Source organism: Rhineura floridana, chromosome 5 (assembly GCF_030035675.1).
Source record: "Rhineura floridana isolate rRhiFlo1 chromosome 5, rRhiFlo1.hap2, whole genome shotgun sequence".
Classification (NCBI taxonomy): Eukaryota; Metazoa; Chordata; class Lepidosauria; order Squamata; family Rhineuridae; genus Rhineura; species Rhineura floridana.
The window spans coordinates 188627494-188645862 of NC_084484.1; the positions used below are offsets into that span (position 1 = coordinate 188627494).

Genomic DNA, 18369 nt, shown 5'->3' on the forward strand with positions numbered 1-18369 from the left:
TCCATTATCGCCACAGTGCAGGGAGGGGAAGGCTGAAGTGTAGTTTACAACAACCTTGAAATGCAGTTCAGAATTATTACAGCCTCGTTGCAGGTACAGGGTCTTTCAGCCTGAAGCCGAGAGAGCAGCAGCGACAGAGCAGCAGCAGCAGCAGCAACTCTGAAGTTATGAGAGATTTTTATTTAGGATGGCCTTTCGCCAGAAGGCACAGATGAGAGTGTTTCTATTCTCTCGCCATTACACTATTGCGATCTGATTATCTGATTTTATCTGAGGAACTTATTCCCTTTTTTCTTGGTTTTAAATTTGTTTTGTAGGCCACCTCCAGTGGTTCCCCGAAAGGAAGGACGACGACTATGATCTCTGCTATATATTTTGTAAAGCTGTTTGTTCTGCATGCATTTGACACCTTTTAAAATATCATAACCAATTTTTGTCTGATGGTTCCTGAGATCAAGGAGGAGGCTTTCGTTTTTCTTTGGATACAGCTGGATGCCATTTTGAATCAAGATGGCAAACTCACTGGACCTTTCAGAACTGCACTGATTTCAAAACCACACCTTCTTTTCCTTTTTTCGAATACCAAGCAAGAAGCTGCTCATTTCTGACTAGCTAAGTATGTACACTCCGCAGCACACTCTCTCCTCACACCAATAGAAGTGGCGCCCCCTGCTGAGTTTGGTGGAGTTTTCATTGTGTCTCAGTTGCTGGGGCTTTTCTGAGGTTTCTGACTGCTCCAGCGAATGGCTCTGCTAATGGCACAGATCATCGCCAAAGGCTGTGTAGCTCAGCAGCCTTTCCTCACAGTGGCCAACCAGATACCCATGAGCAGAACCTGAATGCAACAGCACTCTGTTCCAGCATTCAGCTTCATTGGAAGGCGCTGGGTTCTAATAATATGAGGAAGGAAGAAAACCCGTTTCTCTTTTCTAGAAGTCACCAACATGGCACCTGCAGGTGCCAGTGTACCTGACAGTCCCTCCTATGGAGTGACTCAAACTCCTGGCAAGAAAAACGGCATGTCAGGGGCAAAGAGTTTCAGGAGAGACATATTCCACCCACCCCCACATAATTAACGTATAGCATCATAGAACAGTACAGTTGGAAGGGGCCTATAAGCGGCAGCCGGGGAAGGGGGAGGGACGCGGGGGGAGAAGGCGCTCATTCAGTGGATCAGAAGCGGAGGGCAGGACGGCGGGGAAGCAAAGGGCCCGGTTTCAGTCCTCCTTCCAGTGGCCTCATCCTTCAGGTCCTCCCTCGTTGGAGCGCCTGGCGCGGGCGGCTCAGCAAACAGCCCCCTTGCGCAATCCTGGCCATTCCTCGTTCGACCGGGGGCGGAGAGCGGGTTCCGTTCTATCTCGCAACAAAGCGCGAAGAGGCTTGGAGGGGCGGCGGCGGGGGGTGCTCCTGCAGCATTCAGTGATGCCGACCAGCTCGTGAAGACACTACCCGGCGTGGGGGAACAGGGAATAGGGGCAGGGGGAGCTGCTTGGAGGAGGGGGAGTCTGAAAGCCCCCTGCGCCTGTCTCTTGGGAACCATAAGAACATCAGAAGAGCCAGCAAGTGGGTCAGGCCAGTGGGGGCCCATCTAGTCCAGCATTCTGTTCTCACAGTGGCCAACCAGGTGCCCCCAATGGGAAGCGGGCAAGCGAGACCTCTCCCCTCCTGCGGTTTCCAGAAGCTGGTTTCCTACCATGGAGCGCAGCCGTGGCAGCTAGTGGCCACTTATCGCCTTTTCCTCCTCCGTGGATTTGTCTAATCCTCTTTCAAAGCCTCCCAAGTTGGTGGCCACCACTGCTTCCTTTTGTGGGAGCGGATTCCATAGTTTAACTACCTGCTGAGTGAAGAAGGACTTTCTTTTGTCTGTCCTGAATCTGCCGACATTCAGCTTCATTGGATGTCCACGAGTTCTAACGAGAGAGGGAGAAAAACTTTTCCCTATTCACTTTCTCCACGCGATGCGTAATTTTATTAATTTCTATCATGTCGCCTCTGACTCGCCATTTCTCTCAGCTCCTTACTCTGGCCTTTGGCACCTGAGAGGAATATTTTTAGGACCCACCCTATTTTTGTGATGTTTGTTATTGCAAGTATTTTTATTGTTTTAAGGATGCATTTTAAATGGTTACAACCTGCCCTTGGACCTTCGGTTGAAGGTGGATAATAAAAATATACTAAAAAGCCCCAAATGCTGCAACCTTTCCTCATAGGGGAGTCGCTCCATCCCTTTGATCATTCTGGTTGCCCTCTTCTGAACCTTTTCCAACTCTATAATATCCTTTTTGAGATGAGGCGACCAGAACTCGACACAGTATTCCAAATGCGGCTGCACCATAGATTTATACAACGGCATTATGATATGGGCAGTTTAATTTCTCTGCCTTTCACAGCTGCTGCAGACTGGCTCTGCTGTTTTGGGGAACAAGCAGTTTTTCAGGGAATCCGCCCTGCGGGGATTCCCCCGTACCCTCGCCCCCCTCAACCAGGCAAGGAACGGGGAAGGAGCTGGCCGGAGAGGCCTCGTGGGTTTTCCCCCACCCCGAGCCTCAGGAGGAGGCGGAGGGAAGCGCTCTGAGGCGAACCTTCCCGGAATGTGCCCGGAGGGGTTGAGGTTGCGCAAGGGGAGCAAGAGGTGGCTGGCCGTGCACTCCTAGGAGCAGCGGCAGCAGAGGCAGCCGCCTCGATGGAGGTCCCAGAGGTAGGGGGAGAGCGGGGTGTGGGGGCGCCTGTGGCTTGGCTGCGAGCCGAGGCGGGAGGGAGAACGGCAGGGCTCGCTTGGCCCCTACGGCCAGGACTCCTGGGTCCCTTGGGAGGAAGTGCTCGAGGGCACCCCCGCTCTCTTGTGCCCGTTTCTTGGAGCCGGGAGAGGAGCGGCAGCCGCAGGAGCGCCTGTCCGGGAAGAAGCCCCGGGCGGGTCATCAGCACTCTGGACAGCCCGGAGGGGAGGAGCGGCCCAGCGGGGAGGAAAGGCCACCCCCCCAGCCCTCTGTCGGCTAGGGCTCCCACCCACATACCTGCCCACCCACGGCCTGCCTCTTCCCCCGCGCCCGCATCCCGCCCCCTCCTCACCCTCCTGCCCAAGGGGCGCAGCCAGACCCTCTAGGGGGGAAACGCTCCGCCTGCAGCGCTCCAGCCTCCGCTGCGGGTGTCGGGAGTTGACCGGTCACCGCCTCTTTTTGACCCCGCCTCCCCCCCCCGTGTTATCTCAACCTTTAATTAAACAACGGGAGATGGACAGATGTCAGGATATGAGCCTTCCTTAGATAAAGGCCAGTCTGGGAGGAAATGAGGGCACCCAGCACGTGCCTCCCACTTTCTATATTTATTCAAGATATTTTAAATTAGGCTTTTAGGGCCAAAGTCTCATAAGGCCAGTTTGAGACCTTTAGTTGTTATGTGCCTCCAAGTCGACTACAACTTATGGCTACCCTATGAATCAGCCACCTCCAAGAGCATGTCATGAACCACCCTGTTCAGATCTTGTAAGTTCACGTCTGTGGCTTCCTTTATGGAATCAATCCATCTCTTGTTTAGCCTTCCTCTTTTTCTACTCCCTTCTGTTTTTCCCAGCATCGTTGTCTTTTCTATTGAATCGAGTCTTTTCATTATGTGTCGAAAGTATGATAACCTCAGTTTCATCATTTTAGCTTCTAGTGATAGTTCTGGTTTAATTTGTTCTAACACCCAATTATTTGTCTTTTTCGCAGTCCATGGTGGCAGAATTGATAATAAAAAGCAACAATACAGAGCTATCAATAGCAATAACATGCAACCTAGCACATTAATAAAAATCAACTCAATAAAGATGTTTAAAAGCTCTTTCACGACCACATCAAATCAACAGTACAACACTCTTTTTAAGAAAAGGCTTAATGGCCAGTCATGAATGTTGAGGCCAGAGGTCTGTCACTTGGAATAGAATTCCACAGTGGGTGCGGGGAGGGACTGCAGTCTTGTGGGGTGGGTGGGTGAGATTTGGGAGAAGGTAAGAAGAGCCTAGCTGCTGGATCAGACCAAAGAGAGCCCATATGGTCCAACATGCTGCTCCCACAGTAGGCAGGACATGTCTACAATCACCCTCCCTCACTGTCACTCTCCAACCACTGCGTCTGATCCTGCTGCGTATAGCCATTGTGACTCACAGCCGAAGGCTGCCTTTTCTTCCATTAATTTGTCTAATTGCATTTTAAAGCTATCCAAAGCTATCTTATGGGTGGGAATCATACAATCGTAGAGTTGGAAGGGGCCTATAAGGCCATCAAGTCCAACCCACTGCTCAATGCAGGAATCCAAATCAAAGCATTCCCGACAGATGGCTGTCCAGCTGCCTCTTGAATGCCTCCAGTGTCGGAGAGCCCACTACCTCTCCAGGTAATTGGTTCCATTGTAGTGTGGCTCTAACAGTTAGGAAGTTTGTCCTGACTTCAGTCGAAATCTGGCTTCCTGCAACTTGAGCCCATTATTCTGTGTCCTGCACTCTGGGATGATAGAGATCCCGGCCCTCCTCTGTGTGGCAACCTTTCATATACTTGAAGAGTGCTATCATATCTCCCCTCAGTCTTCTCTTCTCCAGGCTAAACATGCCCAGTTCTTTCAGTCTTACCTCATAGGGCTTTGTTCCCAGTCCCCTGATCATCCTTGTTGCCCTCCTCTGAACCTGTTCCAGTTTGTCTGCATCCTTCTTGAAATGTGGAGACCAGAACTGGATGCAGTACTCAAGATGAGGCCTTACCAGTGCTGAATAGAGGGGAACTAACACTTCATGTGACTTGGAAACTATACTTCTGTTAATAGCCTAATATAGCATTTGCCTTTTTTGCAGCCACATCGTACTGTATGCTCATATTCAGCTTGTGATCAAGATCCTTCTCACATGTTGTATTACTGAGCCAAGTATCCCCCATCTTATAACTGTGCATTTGGTTTCTTTTAGGAAAAAGAAATTTGCATTTATCCCTGTTGAATTTCTTTCTGTTGTTTTCAGCCCAGTGCTCCAGCCTATCATGATCCCTTTGAATTTTGTTTGTGTCTTCCACAGTATTAGCTGTGCCCCCCAATTTTGTATTATCTGCAAATTTGATAAGCATGCTCTGTACCTTCTCATCCAAGTCGTTAATAAAAATGTTGAAGAGCACTGGGCCCAGAACCGAGCCCTGTGGTACCCCACTCGTTACTTCCACCCAGTTTGAGAAGGATCCATTGATAAGCACTCTTTGAGTACGATTCTGGAGCCAACTGTGGATCCACCAGATAGTTGTTTCATCCAGCCCACATTTAGCTAGCTTGCTAATCAGAATTTCATGGGGCACTTTGTCAAAAGCTTTGCTGAAGTTGAGATATATTATGTCCAAAGCATTCCCCCACTCTTCAAAAAACAAGATAAGATTAGTTTGGCAGGATTTGTTCTTCATAAATCCATGTTGGCTCCTAGTAATCACTGCATTGTTTTCAAGGTACTTACAGACTGACTGCTTTATAATCTGCTCCAGGGTTTTTCCAGGGATTGATGTTAGGCTGGCTGGTCTGTAGTTCCCCAGTTTCTCCCTTTTGCCCTTTTTGAAGAGAGGGACAACATTAGCCCTCCTCCAGTCATCTGGCACTTCACCAGTCCTCCATGATTTCGCAAAGATAACAGACAGCGGTTCTGAGAGTTCTTCAGCCAGTTCCTTCAATACTGTAGGATGCAGTTTACCAGGCCCTGCCAATATGAACTCGTACAAAGTGATTAAGTATTCCTTGACCATTTGTCTATCAATCTCAAGCTCCAATCCTGCCCCTTCTACTTGATGTTTCAGGGGGGGTCATAGGCCCTTTTTGGGAGAAGACTGAGCCAAAATAGGAATTGAGGACTTCTGCCTTTTCTTTGTCATCTGTTATTTTGCTATCCTTATTGAGTAGCTGTGCCACCATTTCTTTTCTCTGTCTTTTACTATGGACATACCTGAAGAAAGCTTTTTTGTTGCTTTTAGCATCTCTCACTAACCTCAGCTTTAGCCTTCCTGATGCCATCCCTGCAATTCCATGATACCTGCCTGTACTCTTCCTTTGTGGCCTGGCCGTGCACTCCTAGCTTTCCTGAAGTCCAGGGTGCATGTACTGCTACTATCAGCTTTTGGTTCTGTTAAAATCAAGAATTCAAACTTTCCCCAAGAGTTCCCGTAACTGCCACTTCATCCACCAAATCATCTCTATTGGTTAGAATCAAGTCCAGGATAGCTGATCCTCTGGTTGCTTCCTCCACTTTCTGTAAGAGAAAATTATATCCAATACAAGTCAGAAATTTCTTGGAGGGGCCGTGTTTGGCAGAATTTGTCTCCCAACAGATACCGGGATAACTGAAGTCCCCCATTACTACCACATCATGCCTGCTCAAAACATTGGCAATTTGCTTTTCAAAAGTTACATTCTCATCTTCTCCTTGATCGGGTGGTCGGTAGTCGACTCGAAGCACCACATTCCTTTTATTACTTGCCCCATTAATTTTAATCCCGATACTCTCGGTGGAGCTACCAAGCTCATCTTCCTGTATTTCTGTGCAGCGATATATATTTTTAACGTATAGCACAACTCCACCTCCCTTTTTATTCATTCTGTTCTTCTTGAACAAGTTGTATCCTTCAATTACTGTATTCCATTCATGGGAGTCATCCCACCAAGTTTCAGTTATACCTATCAAGTCGTAATTGCCCTCCTGTATTAAGAGTTCAAGTTTGTCCTGCTTGTTTCCCATGCTCTGCACATTAATATACATTCCCATGCTCTGCAGATTAATATACAGGCATTGAAGACCATGTGATGTATGGCTTGGCTTCCTTACTACATTCCTTACTACATTTTTCTGAGGACTGTTACTGGGCCCTATTAGAGCCGATCTCTCTGTTCCCATTACTGTGCACAAGCCTTCCATCAGTCATTACCACCAAGTTTATTTATGACTGTATCATTTGGAAAAATGGAAATGGACTGCCTTCAAGTCGATCCCGACTTATGGCGACCCTATGAGTAGGGTTTTCATGGTAAGTGGTATTCAGAGGGAGTTTACCATTGCCTTCCTGTCAGGCTAGTCCTTCCCAGCTGGCTAGGGCCTGCTCAGCTTGCCACAGCTGCACAAGCCAGCCCCTTCCTTGTCTGCAACTGACAGCTGGGGGGCAACTGGGCTCCTTGGGACAATGCAGCTCGCCGATGACTGCAGAGGTGGCAGGCACGTAACCCCTGAGCCTCTCACTCTGGGGTGATCTTTAGCTGGCCCTTTACACCTAGGAGACACAAGCGGGAATTTGAACTCACAGACTCTGGACTCCCAGCCAGGCTGTCCTCCCCACTGTGCTATACCAGCTGTGACTGTATAATTTGGGGAGACCCAAAGTGGGATGCACAACCCCAGTTCCTTACCTTTTTCCTATATAGTGTGTTGGCATGGGTATAATGTGTTTCACAGCATCTCATACGTTTATATGGGGGTTGTCACTTTGCTTTTAATTTTAAAAGATGCAGTTGTCAATTTTAGAAGGATTCAGTTTTCCAGATCTTAGTTTATATCAAGGCATAACTCTTTGCCCATACAAGTTATTGGCAAGTTTCTTTTTCTGCAAATACTCCTACATGGGTAATCTTGGACTGAATGATGTATTTGGCACCCCTCTACTGATGGATGGCATTGGGGTCTACATATATTAGAAAATAAAGGGCCCTTTCCACCTGCAGAGAAGCTAAATGAATTCTTTGCATCTATCTTCACAGTGGAAGATATAGGGCAGATCCCTGAACCTGAACTAACATTTGCAGGAAGGGATTCTGAGGAACTGAGACAAATAGTGGTAACGAGAGAGGAAGTTCTAAGCTTAATGGACAATATAAAAACTGACAAATCACCGGGCCCGGATGGCATCCACCCGAGAGTTCTCAAAGAACTCAAATGTGAAATTGCTGATCTGCTAACTAAAATATGTAACTTGTCCCTTGGGTCCTCCTCCGTGCCTGAGGACTGGAAAGTGGCAAATGTAACACCAATCTTCAAAAAGGGATCCAGAGGGGATCCCGGAAATTACAGACCAGTTAGCTTAACTTCTGTCCCTGGAAAACTGGTAGAAAGTATGATTAAAGCTAGATTAACTAAGCACATAGAGGAACAAGCCTTGCTGAAGCAGAGCCAGCATGGCTTCTGCAAGGGAAAGTCCTGTCTCAGTAACCTATTAGAATTCTTTGAGAGTGTCAACAAGCATATAGATAGAGGTGATCCAGTGGACCTAGTGTACTTAGACTTTCAAAAAGCGTTTGACAAGGTACCTCACCAAAGGCTTCTGCGGAAGCTTAGCAGTCATGGAATAAGAGGAGAGGTCCTGTTGTGGATAAGAAATTGGTTAAGAAGCAGAAAGCAGAGAGTAGGAATAAACGGACAGTTCTCCCAATGGAGGGCTGTAGAAAGTGGAGTCCCTCAAGGATCGGTATTGGGACCTGTACTTTTCAACTTGTTCATTAATGACCTAGAATTAGGAGTGAGCAGTGAAGTGGCCAAGTTTGCTGATGACACTAAATTGTTCAGGGTTGTTAAAACAAAAAGGGATTGCGAAGAGCTCCAAAAAGACCTCTCCAAACTGAGTGAATGGGCGGAAAAATGGCAAATGCAATTCAATAGAAACAAGTGTAAAATTATGCATATTGGAGCAAAAAATCTGAATTTCACATATACGCTCATGGGGTCTGAACTGGCGGTGACCGACCAGGAGAGAGACCTCGGGGTTGTAGTGGACAGCACGATGAAAATGTCGACCCAGTGTGCGGCAGCTGTGAAAAAGGCAAATTCCATGCTAGAGATAATTAGGAAAGGTATTGAAAATAAAACAGCCGATATCATAATGCCGTTGTATAAATCTATGGTGCGGCCGCATTTGGAATACTGTGTACAGTTCTGGTCGCCTCATCTCAAAAAGGATATTATAGAGTTGGAAAAGGTTCAGAAGAGGGCAACCAGAATGATCAAGGGGATGGAGCGACTCCCTTACGAGGAAAGGTTGCAGCATTTGGGGCTTTTTAGTTTAGAGAAAAGGCGGGTCAGAGGAGACATGATAGAAGTGTATAAAATTATGCATGGCATTGAGAAAGTGGATAGAGAAAAGTTCTTCTCCCTCTCTCATAATACTAGAACTCGTGGACATTCAAAGAAGCTGAATGTTGGAAGATTCAGGACAGACAAAAGGAAGGACTTCTTTACTCAGCGCATAGTTCAACTATGGAATTTGCTCCCACAAGATGCAGTAATGGCCACCAGCTTGGATGGCTTTAAAAGAAGATTAGACAAATTCATGGAGGACAGGGCTATCAATGGCTACTAGCCATGATGGCTGTGCTCTGCCACCCTAGTCAGAGGCAGCATGCTTCTGAAAACCAGTTGCCGGAAGCCTCAGGAGGGGAGAGTGTTCTTGCACTCGGGTTCTGCTTGCGGGCTTCCCCCAGGCACCTGGTTGGCCACTGTGAGAACAGGATGCTGGACTAGATGGGCCACTGGCCCGATCCAGCAGGCTCTTCTTATGTTCTTATGTTCTTATGCATTTAGATGGAGGCCCGGCATTTGATTTCTCATCAGTTATTGATCAATATGCTCATGCCAAGTTAACTTTATGAGATCATCCAGGCAGTCCTTTTCATGGTAGAAGTAGTTTAATAATGGAATTTATATATTAGATAATAGGATCATAAAGAGAATTTTTTGCCATTTTCAATAAATACTACTTGCCCACTAGCGCTTAAAAGCAAAATCTTTAGCTACATCAACTCTATTTTTGGACCATCAGCTGTGAGTGCCTTGGCATCTCCTGCACTGCTGCAGGAAGTTGTTTATAGGCATGCTGTGAAGCGGATATTCAAGGCCTGTCGGTGATATTGTTGTGGCATGGGGTCTAACAGATGGGCAACAAAAGTGGCTCTGTGGGTCTAATAGAGCAAAGCTGGATGGACAAACATCTACTACCTCTCACCCAGTAGTTTGAAGATGTCACTGCCCTTTCTGCCCTGGAAGATGTGATTTCTAATAATCATTTAGACACCCATTTGGACTGCTTATATTGATGAAAACATCAAAAACAGGATTGAAGGAATAGTCTTATTGTCAGTGTCAACTGGCAACGCATTTTTTATTTTTGTTTGTTATTTTTTTGTTATTATTGTTATCTTAGTTTTTCTTCATTGTTACAATCAACTGCAAATTAAAAAATGAAGGAAAATATAATTAGGGAGGTATTGAACTACCATGTCCTGTTAGTGCAAGGATTTCAATTTGCACAATGGGACTTTCCTCCTCCCACCCCCCACAACCTCCCGAAATCTTCTCCAGAGGGTTGGGGAAACCCTAAAAAGGAGTGCGGGACTATGTAAGTTGTGTGGATTTGAACTGGATGTGTGGGTGTATGTATGAATGTATGTTGTGAGTGAGTGTGTATTTTATGTATTTGAGTTTTTTGTATTTTTCTTTTTGTATTTATAGTTTACAATGTGCCTGGGGAAGAGATCTTTCCACCTAGCGGGGAGACATGAGGGGGGCCCAATCACCGTAGTGACGGGCAGAGGGAGGTATGGTGTTATGAGAAGGACATGCCAGGTAAGGGGAATGTGGCCCAGACATGTTGTGGCTGTGCCTTGTTCCGGTCCTTCTCATACCCACAGGGTTGTTGGTTGTTCTCTCAGCCAACTGTCAGATCTCCAGCTGCTGCTTTTTAATGCCAGATCGGTACATAATAAAAAAACCCTCGTCCATGATTTGATTATGGACGAGGCGGCCGATCTGGCATGCATAACCGAGACCTGGGTGGGCGAACAGGGAGGAGTTAGTCTCTCCCAGATCTGCCCACCGGGGTATTTGGTTCAGCATCATGGTAGATCTGAGGGTCGGGGAGGTGGGGTTGCTGTGGTCTATAAGAGTTCCATCTCACTCACCAAGCACCATGTCCATACAACTACTGGTCTGGAGTGTTTGCACCTTGTGTTGGGCCAGAGGGACAGACTGGGAATTGTTTTGGTGTACCGCCCACCTTGCTGCCCCATGGCTTCCCTAACTGAGTTGACGGAAGTGGTCTCGGAGGTATTGTTGAGATCCCCCAGACTACTAGTACTGGGAGATGTCAACATTCATGCCGAGGCTACTTTGTCTGGGGCGGCTCAGGACTTCATGGACTCCATGACAACCATGGGGCTGTCCCAATATGTTAGTGGCCCAACACATATATCGGGGCATACCCTCAACCTTATTTTTGTTACTGGACATGGGGATGGGGATCTGGACGTGGGGAGTTTTACATCTCTCCCTTTGTCATGGACAGATCACTGCTTGCTGAAGTTTAGACTTTCAGTGACCTTTTCCCTCCGCAAGGGTGGGGGACCTATTAAATTGGTCCACCCCCAGAGACTAATGAATCCTGAAGGTTTTCAAAGGGCTCTGGGGGATTTTCTGGCTGATAGGACTGGCGCTCCTGTCGAAGCCCTGGCTAACCTGTGGAATGCGGAGATGGCCCGGGCTGTCGACACGATTGCTCCTGCGCGCCCTCTCCTTTGCAGAGCTCATTCAGCTCCTTGGTATACTCCAGAGTTGAGAGCGATGAAGCAAGATAGGAGGCGGCTTGAGCGGAGATGGAGACGAACTCCTGACGAACGCAATTATACGCTGGTTTGTGCTTCCACCAAGCGGTATGTAGGAGTGGTGAGGGCGGCGAAAAGACAACACTTCGCCGCCACTATTAAGGCATCTCTCTCCCGCCCAGCGGAGCTTTTTAGAGTCGTCCGAGGGCTACTCCATCTAGGCCTGCAGGACACTGTAGATACATCGGTGGCCCACTGCAATGAGTTCACTGAGCACTTCCAGCATAAGATCTCACGCATTCGGCGGGACCTAGACTCCCATTTTATAGCAGTTAACCCTAGTGAGGTGTCTGGAGCACAGTCTTATCATGTTTTGTTGGATGAGTTTCAGTCGGTTCAGTTCGAGGATGTGGACAAGGTGCTTGGACAGGTACGTGCTACCACTTCGGTACTAGATCCTTGCCCCTCTTGGCTAATAAAAACTAGCAAGGAAGGAACAGTTAGCTGGGCCAAGGAAGTGATAAATGCCTCCTTGCGAGAGGGAGTGGTCCCTGGTTGTCTGAAAGAGGCAGCAGTGAGACCACTCCTGAAAAAGCCTTCCCTGGACCCAGAGGATTTCAGCAGCTACAGACCAGTGGCGAACGTTCCATTCCTGGGCAAGATCTTGGAACGAGTGGTTGCTGACCAGCTCCAGACGCTATTGGATGAAACCGATTATCTAGATCCATTTCAATCGGGTTTCAGGCCTGGTTTTGACACTGAGACAGCCTTGGTCGCCCTGTTTGATGACCTTTGCTGGGAGAGAGACAGAGGGAGTGTAACTCTGTTGATTCTCCTTGATCTCTCAGCGGCTTTTGATACCATCGACCATGGTATCCTTCTGGAGAGGCTTGCGGAGTTGGGAGTTGGAGGCACTGCGTGGCAGTGGTTCCGCTTCTACTTGGCGGGCCGTCTCCAGAAGATAGTGCTTGGGGAACATTGCTCGACACCGTGGGCACTCCAATGTGGGGTCCCGCAGGGTTTGGTTTTGTCTCCCACGCTTTTTAACATCTATATGAAGCCGTTGGGGGCGGTCATAAGGAGTTTTGGAGTGCGTTGCCAACAGTATGCTGATGACACGCAGCTCTACTTCTCCTTTTCATCTTCTGCAGGTGAGGCGGTCAATGTGCTGAACCGTTGCCTGGACGCGACAATGGACTGGATGAGAACTAACAAACTGAGACTCAATCCCGATAAGACTGAGATGCTGTTGGTGGATGGTTTCTCCAATCAGATGGTGGATACATATCCTGTCCTGGACGGGGTTACACTCCCCCTAAAGGAACAGGTTCGTAGTCTGGGAGTCGTTCTAGACTCTTCCCTGTCACTTGAGGCTCATGTAGCCTCGGTGGCACGGAATGCGTTCTACCAACTTCGATTGGTAGCCCAGCTACGTCCCTACCTGAGTAAGGAGGATCTTACATCAGTAGTACATGCTCTGGTAACCTCACGACTGGATTACTGTAATGCGCTCTATGTAGGGCTACCTCTGAAGACAGTTCGGAAGCTCCAGCTCGTGCAAAATGCAGCGGCCAGACTGCTAACAAGAACGAAGCAATCTGACCATATAACACCTGTTCTGGCCCGCTTGCACTGGCTTCCAATACGCTTCCGGGCCAGATTCAAAGTGTTGGTACTAATCTATAAAGCCTTATACGGCGCAGGACCACGATATCTGTCGAAACGCCTCTCCCATTATGAACCGACTCGTACACTACGGTCTGCTATGAAGGCCCTCCTCCGGGTTCCGACCCACAGGGAGGCCCGGAGGGCGGTGACAAGATCAAGGGCCTTCTCAGTAGTGGCCCCCGAACTATGGAATAGTCTCCCCGAGGAGGTGCGCTTGTCGCCGACACTATCATCCTTTCGGCGCCAAGTTAAAACCTTTCTCTTCTCCGAGGCATTTTAATTCTTTGTTAATGATTGTAATGTTTGTAATTTGATTTTAGCTTATCCAGTTTTTTAGATTATGACATTTGATTTTAGATTGTGATGTTTTTGTATTCTATTGTATTTTATTGTATTTATGTTCACCGCCCAGAGAGCTATTGCTAGTCGGGCAGTATATAAGTTTTAAAAAATAAATAAATAAATAAAAATTGGGGGTGGGGAGAGGAGGAGGAGGAGGTTCTGTTAAGCAGAAATCCTTGTGCTGATGGAACGTTCACTTAGCATTATGTTGGGTTCTCATGAAATCAAAGGAAGCAGCTAATCATAATGGAGGGAGAGAGAGAGACAGGGGTTGAAGAGCCGGAGGACTTATCATCAGTGTGACAAGAGCTGTAAAGGCCAACCAATGCAATCAGAAAGAAAAAAGGGAAATGGGCTATGGCGCAATGGATGGCAGCCTGAAAGAGAGGAAGGAAAGAGGTTGCTCACAAAAGAGAGTGCGCTGCTGAGTGCGGTGACGTGGCTGAAGGGTAGCCAGATGGGGCAAGAGAGAGTGCCCACTTCTAGACAAATGCAAGAAAGATGTGCCAGACCAAAGTGGGTCCTTCTGGTCCACCATCCTGTTTCCCACAATAGCCAATCAGATGCTTCCGGGGATGAAGGCAACAGCCCTCCCCCTGCTGTCCCCTACCACCCAGCAATGATTATTCATAGGAAGCTGCCTTGTACACAGTCAGACCATTGTTTCATCTATCTTGGTATTGTCTACAGTGACTGGTAGCAGCTCTCCAGGGTTTCAGACAAGGTTCTCTCACAACTCTATCTAAGATGCCATAGATTGGACATGGACCCTTCTGCATGCAAACCAGCTGCTCTGCCACTTAGCTACATCTCTTCTTCTTCAGAGGTAGACTACTGCTGAAGCTGGAAGGTCCATTTAACTATCATAGTGAGAATTTTATTATTATAGTTTATTTATATACCACGTTTTGTCCAAAAGGCCCCCAAAGTGGTGAACAACATATTATAAAACATATCACACACACACACTCAAATAACTTACAAGCGGTTATTGGCAGTGAAAGGAGCATTATCCATCTTAAACAGGACATGAACAACATTATCAAGGATTGGGTCCCAGGAACCTTAGCCAGCCGTGGTTTATTTTTTCCATCTACCCTTTGGAGGGATATGTTGACTGCGGACTGAGGGACGTGTGGAGACCTTGTTGCCTACAGGAAGAGGAACATTGTTGTTGCTTAGAGAAAGAGAGCAGCTGTGGCTGCTACTTTGGTTCTTACATACAGCATTTGTTCCAGCTGCCCAGGGAGTGAGAGCTATTATTGCTGTTTGCTCCTGTCTTCTTTTGATTGTCATCATTGCTGTGCTTCTCATTGAACTGCTTGTACTGGGAAGATCTGCTGCTGGGCATAATGAAGATGGCGGTGTAAGAGCTCGCTACGGCTGGAGCTCCGCCACCATATGTTTCTTTTAACACCTTTTAATCACCTTTTAGCGTTATTTTTGGGATCAAGAACGCCTCCCCTCCGTTTTATAACTTGCAATAAGTTTGGCTGTATTTTAATTTGTTTGTTTGTTTGTCTGTCTGTTGTTGTGTGAATGAGATTGAGTGAATGTGTGTTTGTGTTTATGTTGTTTAAGTGTTTTGATGTATTAGATTTATTTTAAGATGTGCCTGGGAGAACATGCCTCGGGCCTCGCAGGGAGATTTTCGGGGGCCCCAATTGTTGTGACGGGTAATGGGAGGTATGGCGTTGGGAGGAGAACGTGCCAGGTAAGGGGAACTCGTCCCAGACAAGTTGTGTCTGTGTCTTGTTCCAGTTCTCCTCCTATCCACAGGACTGTTGGTTGTACTGTCAGCCAGCTCTCGGATCTCCAGGTGCTGCTTTTAAATGCTAGGTCGGTCGTTAATAAAACCCCCCTTATCCACGATTTGATTGTGGAGAAGGGTGCCGACCTTGTGTGTATTACCGAAACCTGGGTGGGTGAGTAGGGAGGAGTTGCTCTTTCCCAGCTTTGCCCACCTGGGTATTCGGTGCAGCACTGTGGTAGATCTGAGGGCCGGGGAGGCAGGGTTGCTGTGGTCTATCGGAGTTCTTTCTCTCTCACTAAGCACCCTGTCCAGACGGCGACTGGTTTGGAGTGTCTTCATCTTGTGCTGGGCCAAGGAGACAGATTGGGAATACTATTGGTGTACCGCCCACCTTGCTGCCCAATGGCTTCCCTAGTTGAGCTGATGGAGATAGTCTCGGAGGTATTGTTGAGATCCCCCAGACTTGTGGTACTGGGGGATGTGAACATTCATGCCGAGGCTGTCTTGTTCGGGGCAGCTCAGGACTTCATGGCCTCCATGACAACCATGGGGCTGTCTCAAGTTGCTACTGGCCCAACGCATGTATCAGGACATACTTTTGATTTGATCTTCGCCACTGGTCATGGAGATGGTGATCTGAGGGTGGGGTATTTTTCATCTACTCCATTGTCATGGACAGATCACCGCTTGCTGAGCTTTAGACTCACGGCAACCCTTTCCCTCTGCAGAGGTGGGGGACCTATTAAGTTGGTCCGCTCCCGGAGGCTTATGGATCCTGTTGCTTTCCAGAGCACTCTGGGACTTTTTCCGGCTGATAGCACTGGCGCTCCTGTCGAGGCCATGGTCGATCTGTGGAATGCGGAGATGACCCGGGCCATTGACATGATCGCTCCCGCGCGCCCCCTTCGGTGCAGAACTCAAACAGCACCGTGGTATACCCCGGAGCTGAGAGTGATGAAGCAAGAGAGAAGGAGGCTAGAGTGCAGGTGGAGGCGAACTCCTGACGGATGTAGTCATTCTTTGGTGAGTGCTTCCACTAAGTTGTATGTAAAAGTGGTTAGGGCGGCAAAAAAGTCATATTTTGCTGCCACCATTAGATCATCTCTTTGCCGCCCAGCGGAGCTTTTTAGGGTGGTACGAGGGCTTTTACATTCTGGCCCTCCTGATACTAAGGAAACATCGGAAGCTCGCTGCAACGAATTTGCGGAGCACTTCCAGGATAAGATTGCTTGCATCCGTCGGGACTTAGACTCTGATGTTATGACAGATGACTCCATTGAAGTGTCCAGAGCGCGGTCTTGTCCTTCATTGTTGGATGAGTTTCAGTTGGTGCAGCTCGAGGAAGTGGACAAGGTGCTTGGAATGGTGCGGGCGACCACGTCTGCCCTTGATCCTTGCCCATCTTGGCTGGTGAAGGCCAGCAGGGCTGTAACCACCGGCTGGGCCAAAGAGGTGATAAACGCCTCCTTGAGAGAGGGAGTAGTCCCTGGTAGTCTCAAGGAGGCAGTAGTGAGACCTCTTCTAAAGAAACCTTCTTTGGACCCAGATATTTTGAACAACTATAGACCGGTGGCGAATGTCCCTTTTTTGGGCAAGGTCCTGGAGCGGGTGGTCGCCGGCCAGCTCCAGGCGCTCTTGGATGAAACCGATTATCTGGATCCGTTTCAATCCGGTTTTAGGCCTGGTTTTGGCACTGAAACAGCCTTGGTCGCCCTGTATGATGACCTTTGTCGGGAGAGGGACAGGGGGAGTGTGACCCTGTTGATTCTCCTTGATCTCTCAGCGGCGTTTGATACCATCGACCATGGTATCCTTTTGGGGAGGCTCGCGGAGTTGGGAGTTGGGGGCACTGCTTGGCAGTGGCTCTGCTCCTACTTAGCGGATCGTCGCCAGAAGGTAGTGCTTGGGGAACATTGCTCGACACCCTGGACTCTCCATTGTGGAGTCCCTCAGGGGTCGGTCTTGTCCCCCATGCTCTTTAACATCTACATGCAGCCTCTGGGTGCGGTCATCAGGAGTTTTGGAGTGCGTTGCCATCAGTACGCTGATGACACGCAACTCTACTTCTCCTTTTCACCTTCTTCAGGTGAGGCTGTTGATGTGCTGAACCGTTGCCTGACTGCGATAATGGACTGGATGAGAGCTAATAAACTGAAACTTAATCCAGACAAGACTGAGACACTGTTGGTGAGCTCTTTACCTGCCCAGATGGTGGATGTTCATCCTGTTCTAGATGGGGTTACACTCCCCTTGAAGGAACAGGTTCATAGCTTGGGGGTCCTTTTTGACCCTTCCTTGTCGCTTGAGGCTCAAGTGGCCTCGGTGGCATGGAATGCGTTTTACCATCTTCGCTTAGTAGCCCAACTACGCCCCTATCTGGACAGTGACGATCTCGCCTCAGTTGTTCACGCTCTGGTAACCTCTAGACTGGACTACTGTAATGCGCTCTACGTAGGGCTGCCCTTGAAGACCGTTCGGAAACTTCAGCTAGTGCAAAATGCGGCAGCCAGGTTGTTAACGAGGACCCGCTGGTCTGCACATATAACACCTGTCCTGGCCCGCCTGCACTGGCTGCCTATTTGTTTCCGAGCCAGATTCAAGGTGCTGGTTTTGACCTATAAAGCCTTACATGGTGTGGGACCACCATACCTTGTGGAACGCCTCTCCCGCTATGAACCTACCCGTTCACTTCGTTCAATATCCAAGGCCCTCCTCCGAGTACCAACTCATCAGGTTGCCCGGAGGATTGTTATTAGATCTAGGGCCTTTTCTGTGGTGGCCCCCGAACTGTGGAACAGCCTACCTGTGGAGATACGCCTGGCGCCTTCGGTACTTTCTTTTAGGCGCCAGGTTAAGACCTGGCTATACTCCCAGGCATTTTAATGTTCAATGTGTTTCATTTAATTTTTTTTTCATTTAACTTGTTGCTGATTTTATTGTAATTTTATTGTAATATTGTATTTTAATCTTGTTTTGTTCACCACCCAGAGAGCTATTCGCTATGGGCGGTTTAAAAATGAAATAAATAAATAAAATAA

The 18369-nt window shown here is 48.1% G+C and overlaps 1 protein-coding gene across 2 annotated transcripts in view; it reads left to right on the forward strand.

Moving 5' to 3' along the window:
- Positions 1-2553: 2553 nt before the first annotated feature.
- The window catches only part of LOC133385719 (lysophosphatidic acid receptor 6-like), a 31143-nt gene continuing 15327 nt past the window's right edge, over positions 2554-18369 (forward strand). For both annotated transcript variants that reach the window (XM_061629310.1, XM_061629309.1), the window contains exon 1: positions 2554-2698. Coding sequence is in view for 1 of the 2 variants with exons in the window: in XM_061629309.1 (XP_061485293.1) it covers positions 2684-2698 (15 nt within the window). In the remaining variant the exon portion in view is untranslated. The remainder of the gene's footprint in view (positions 2699-18369) is intronic.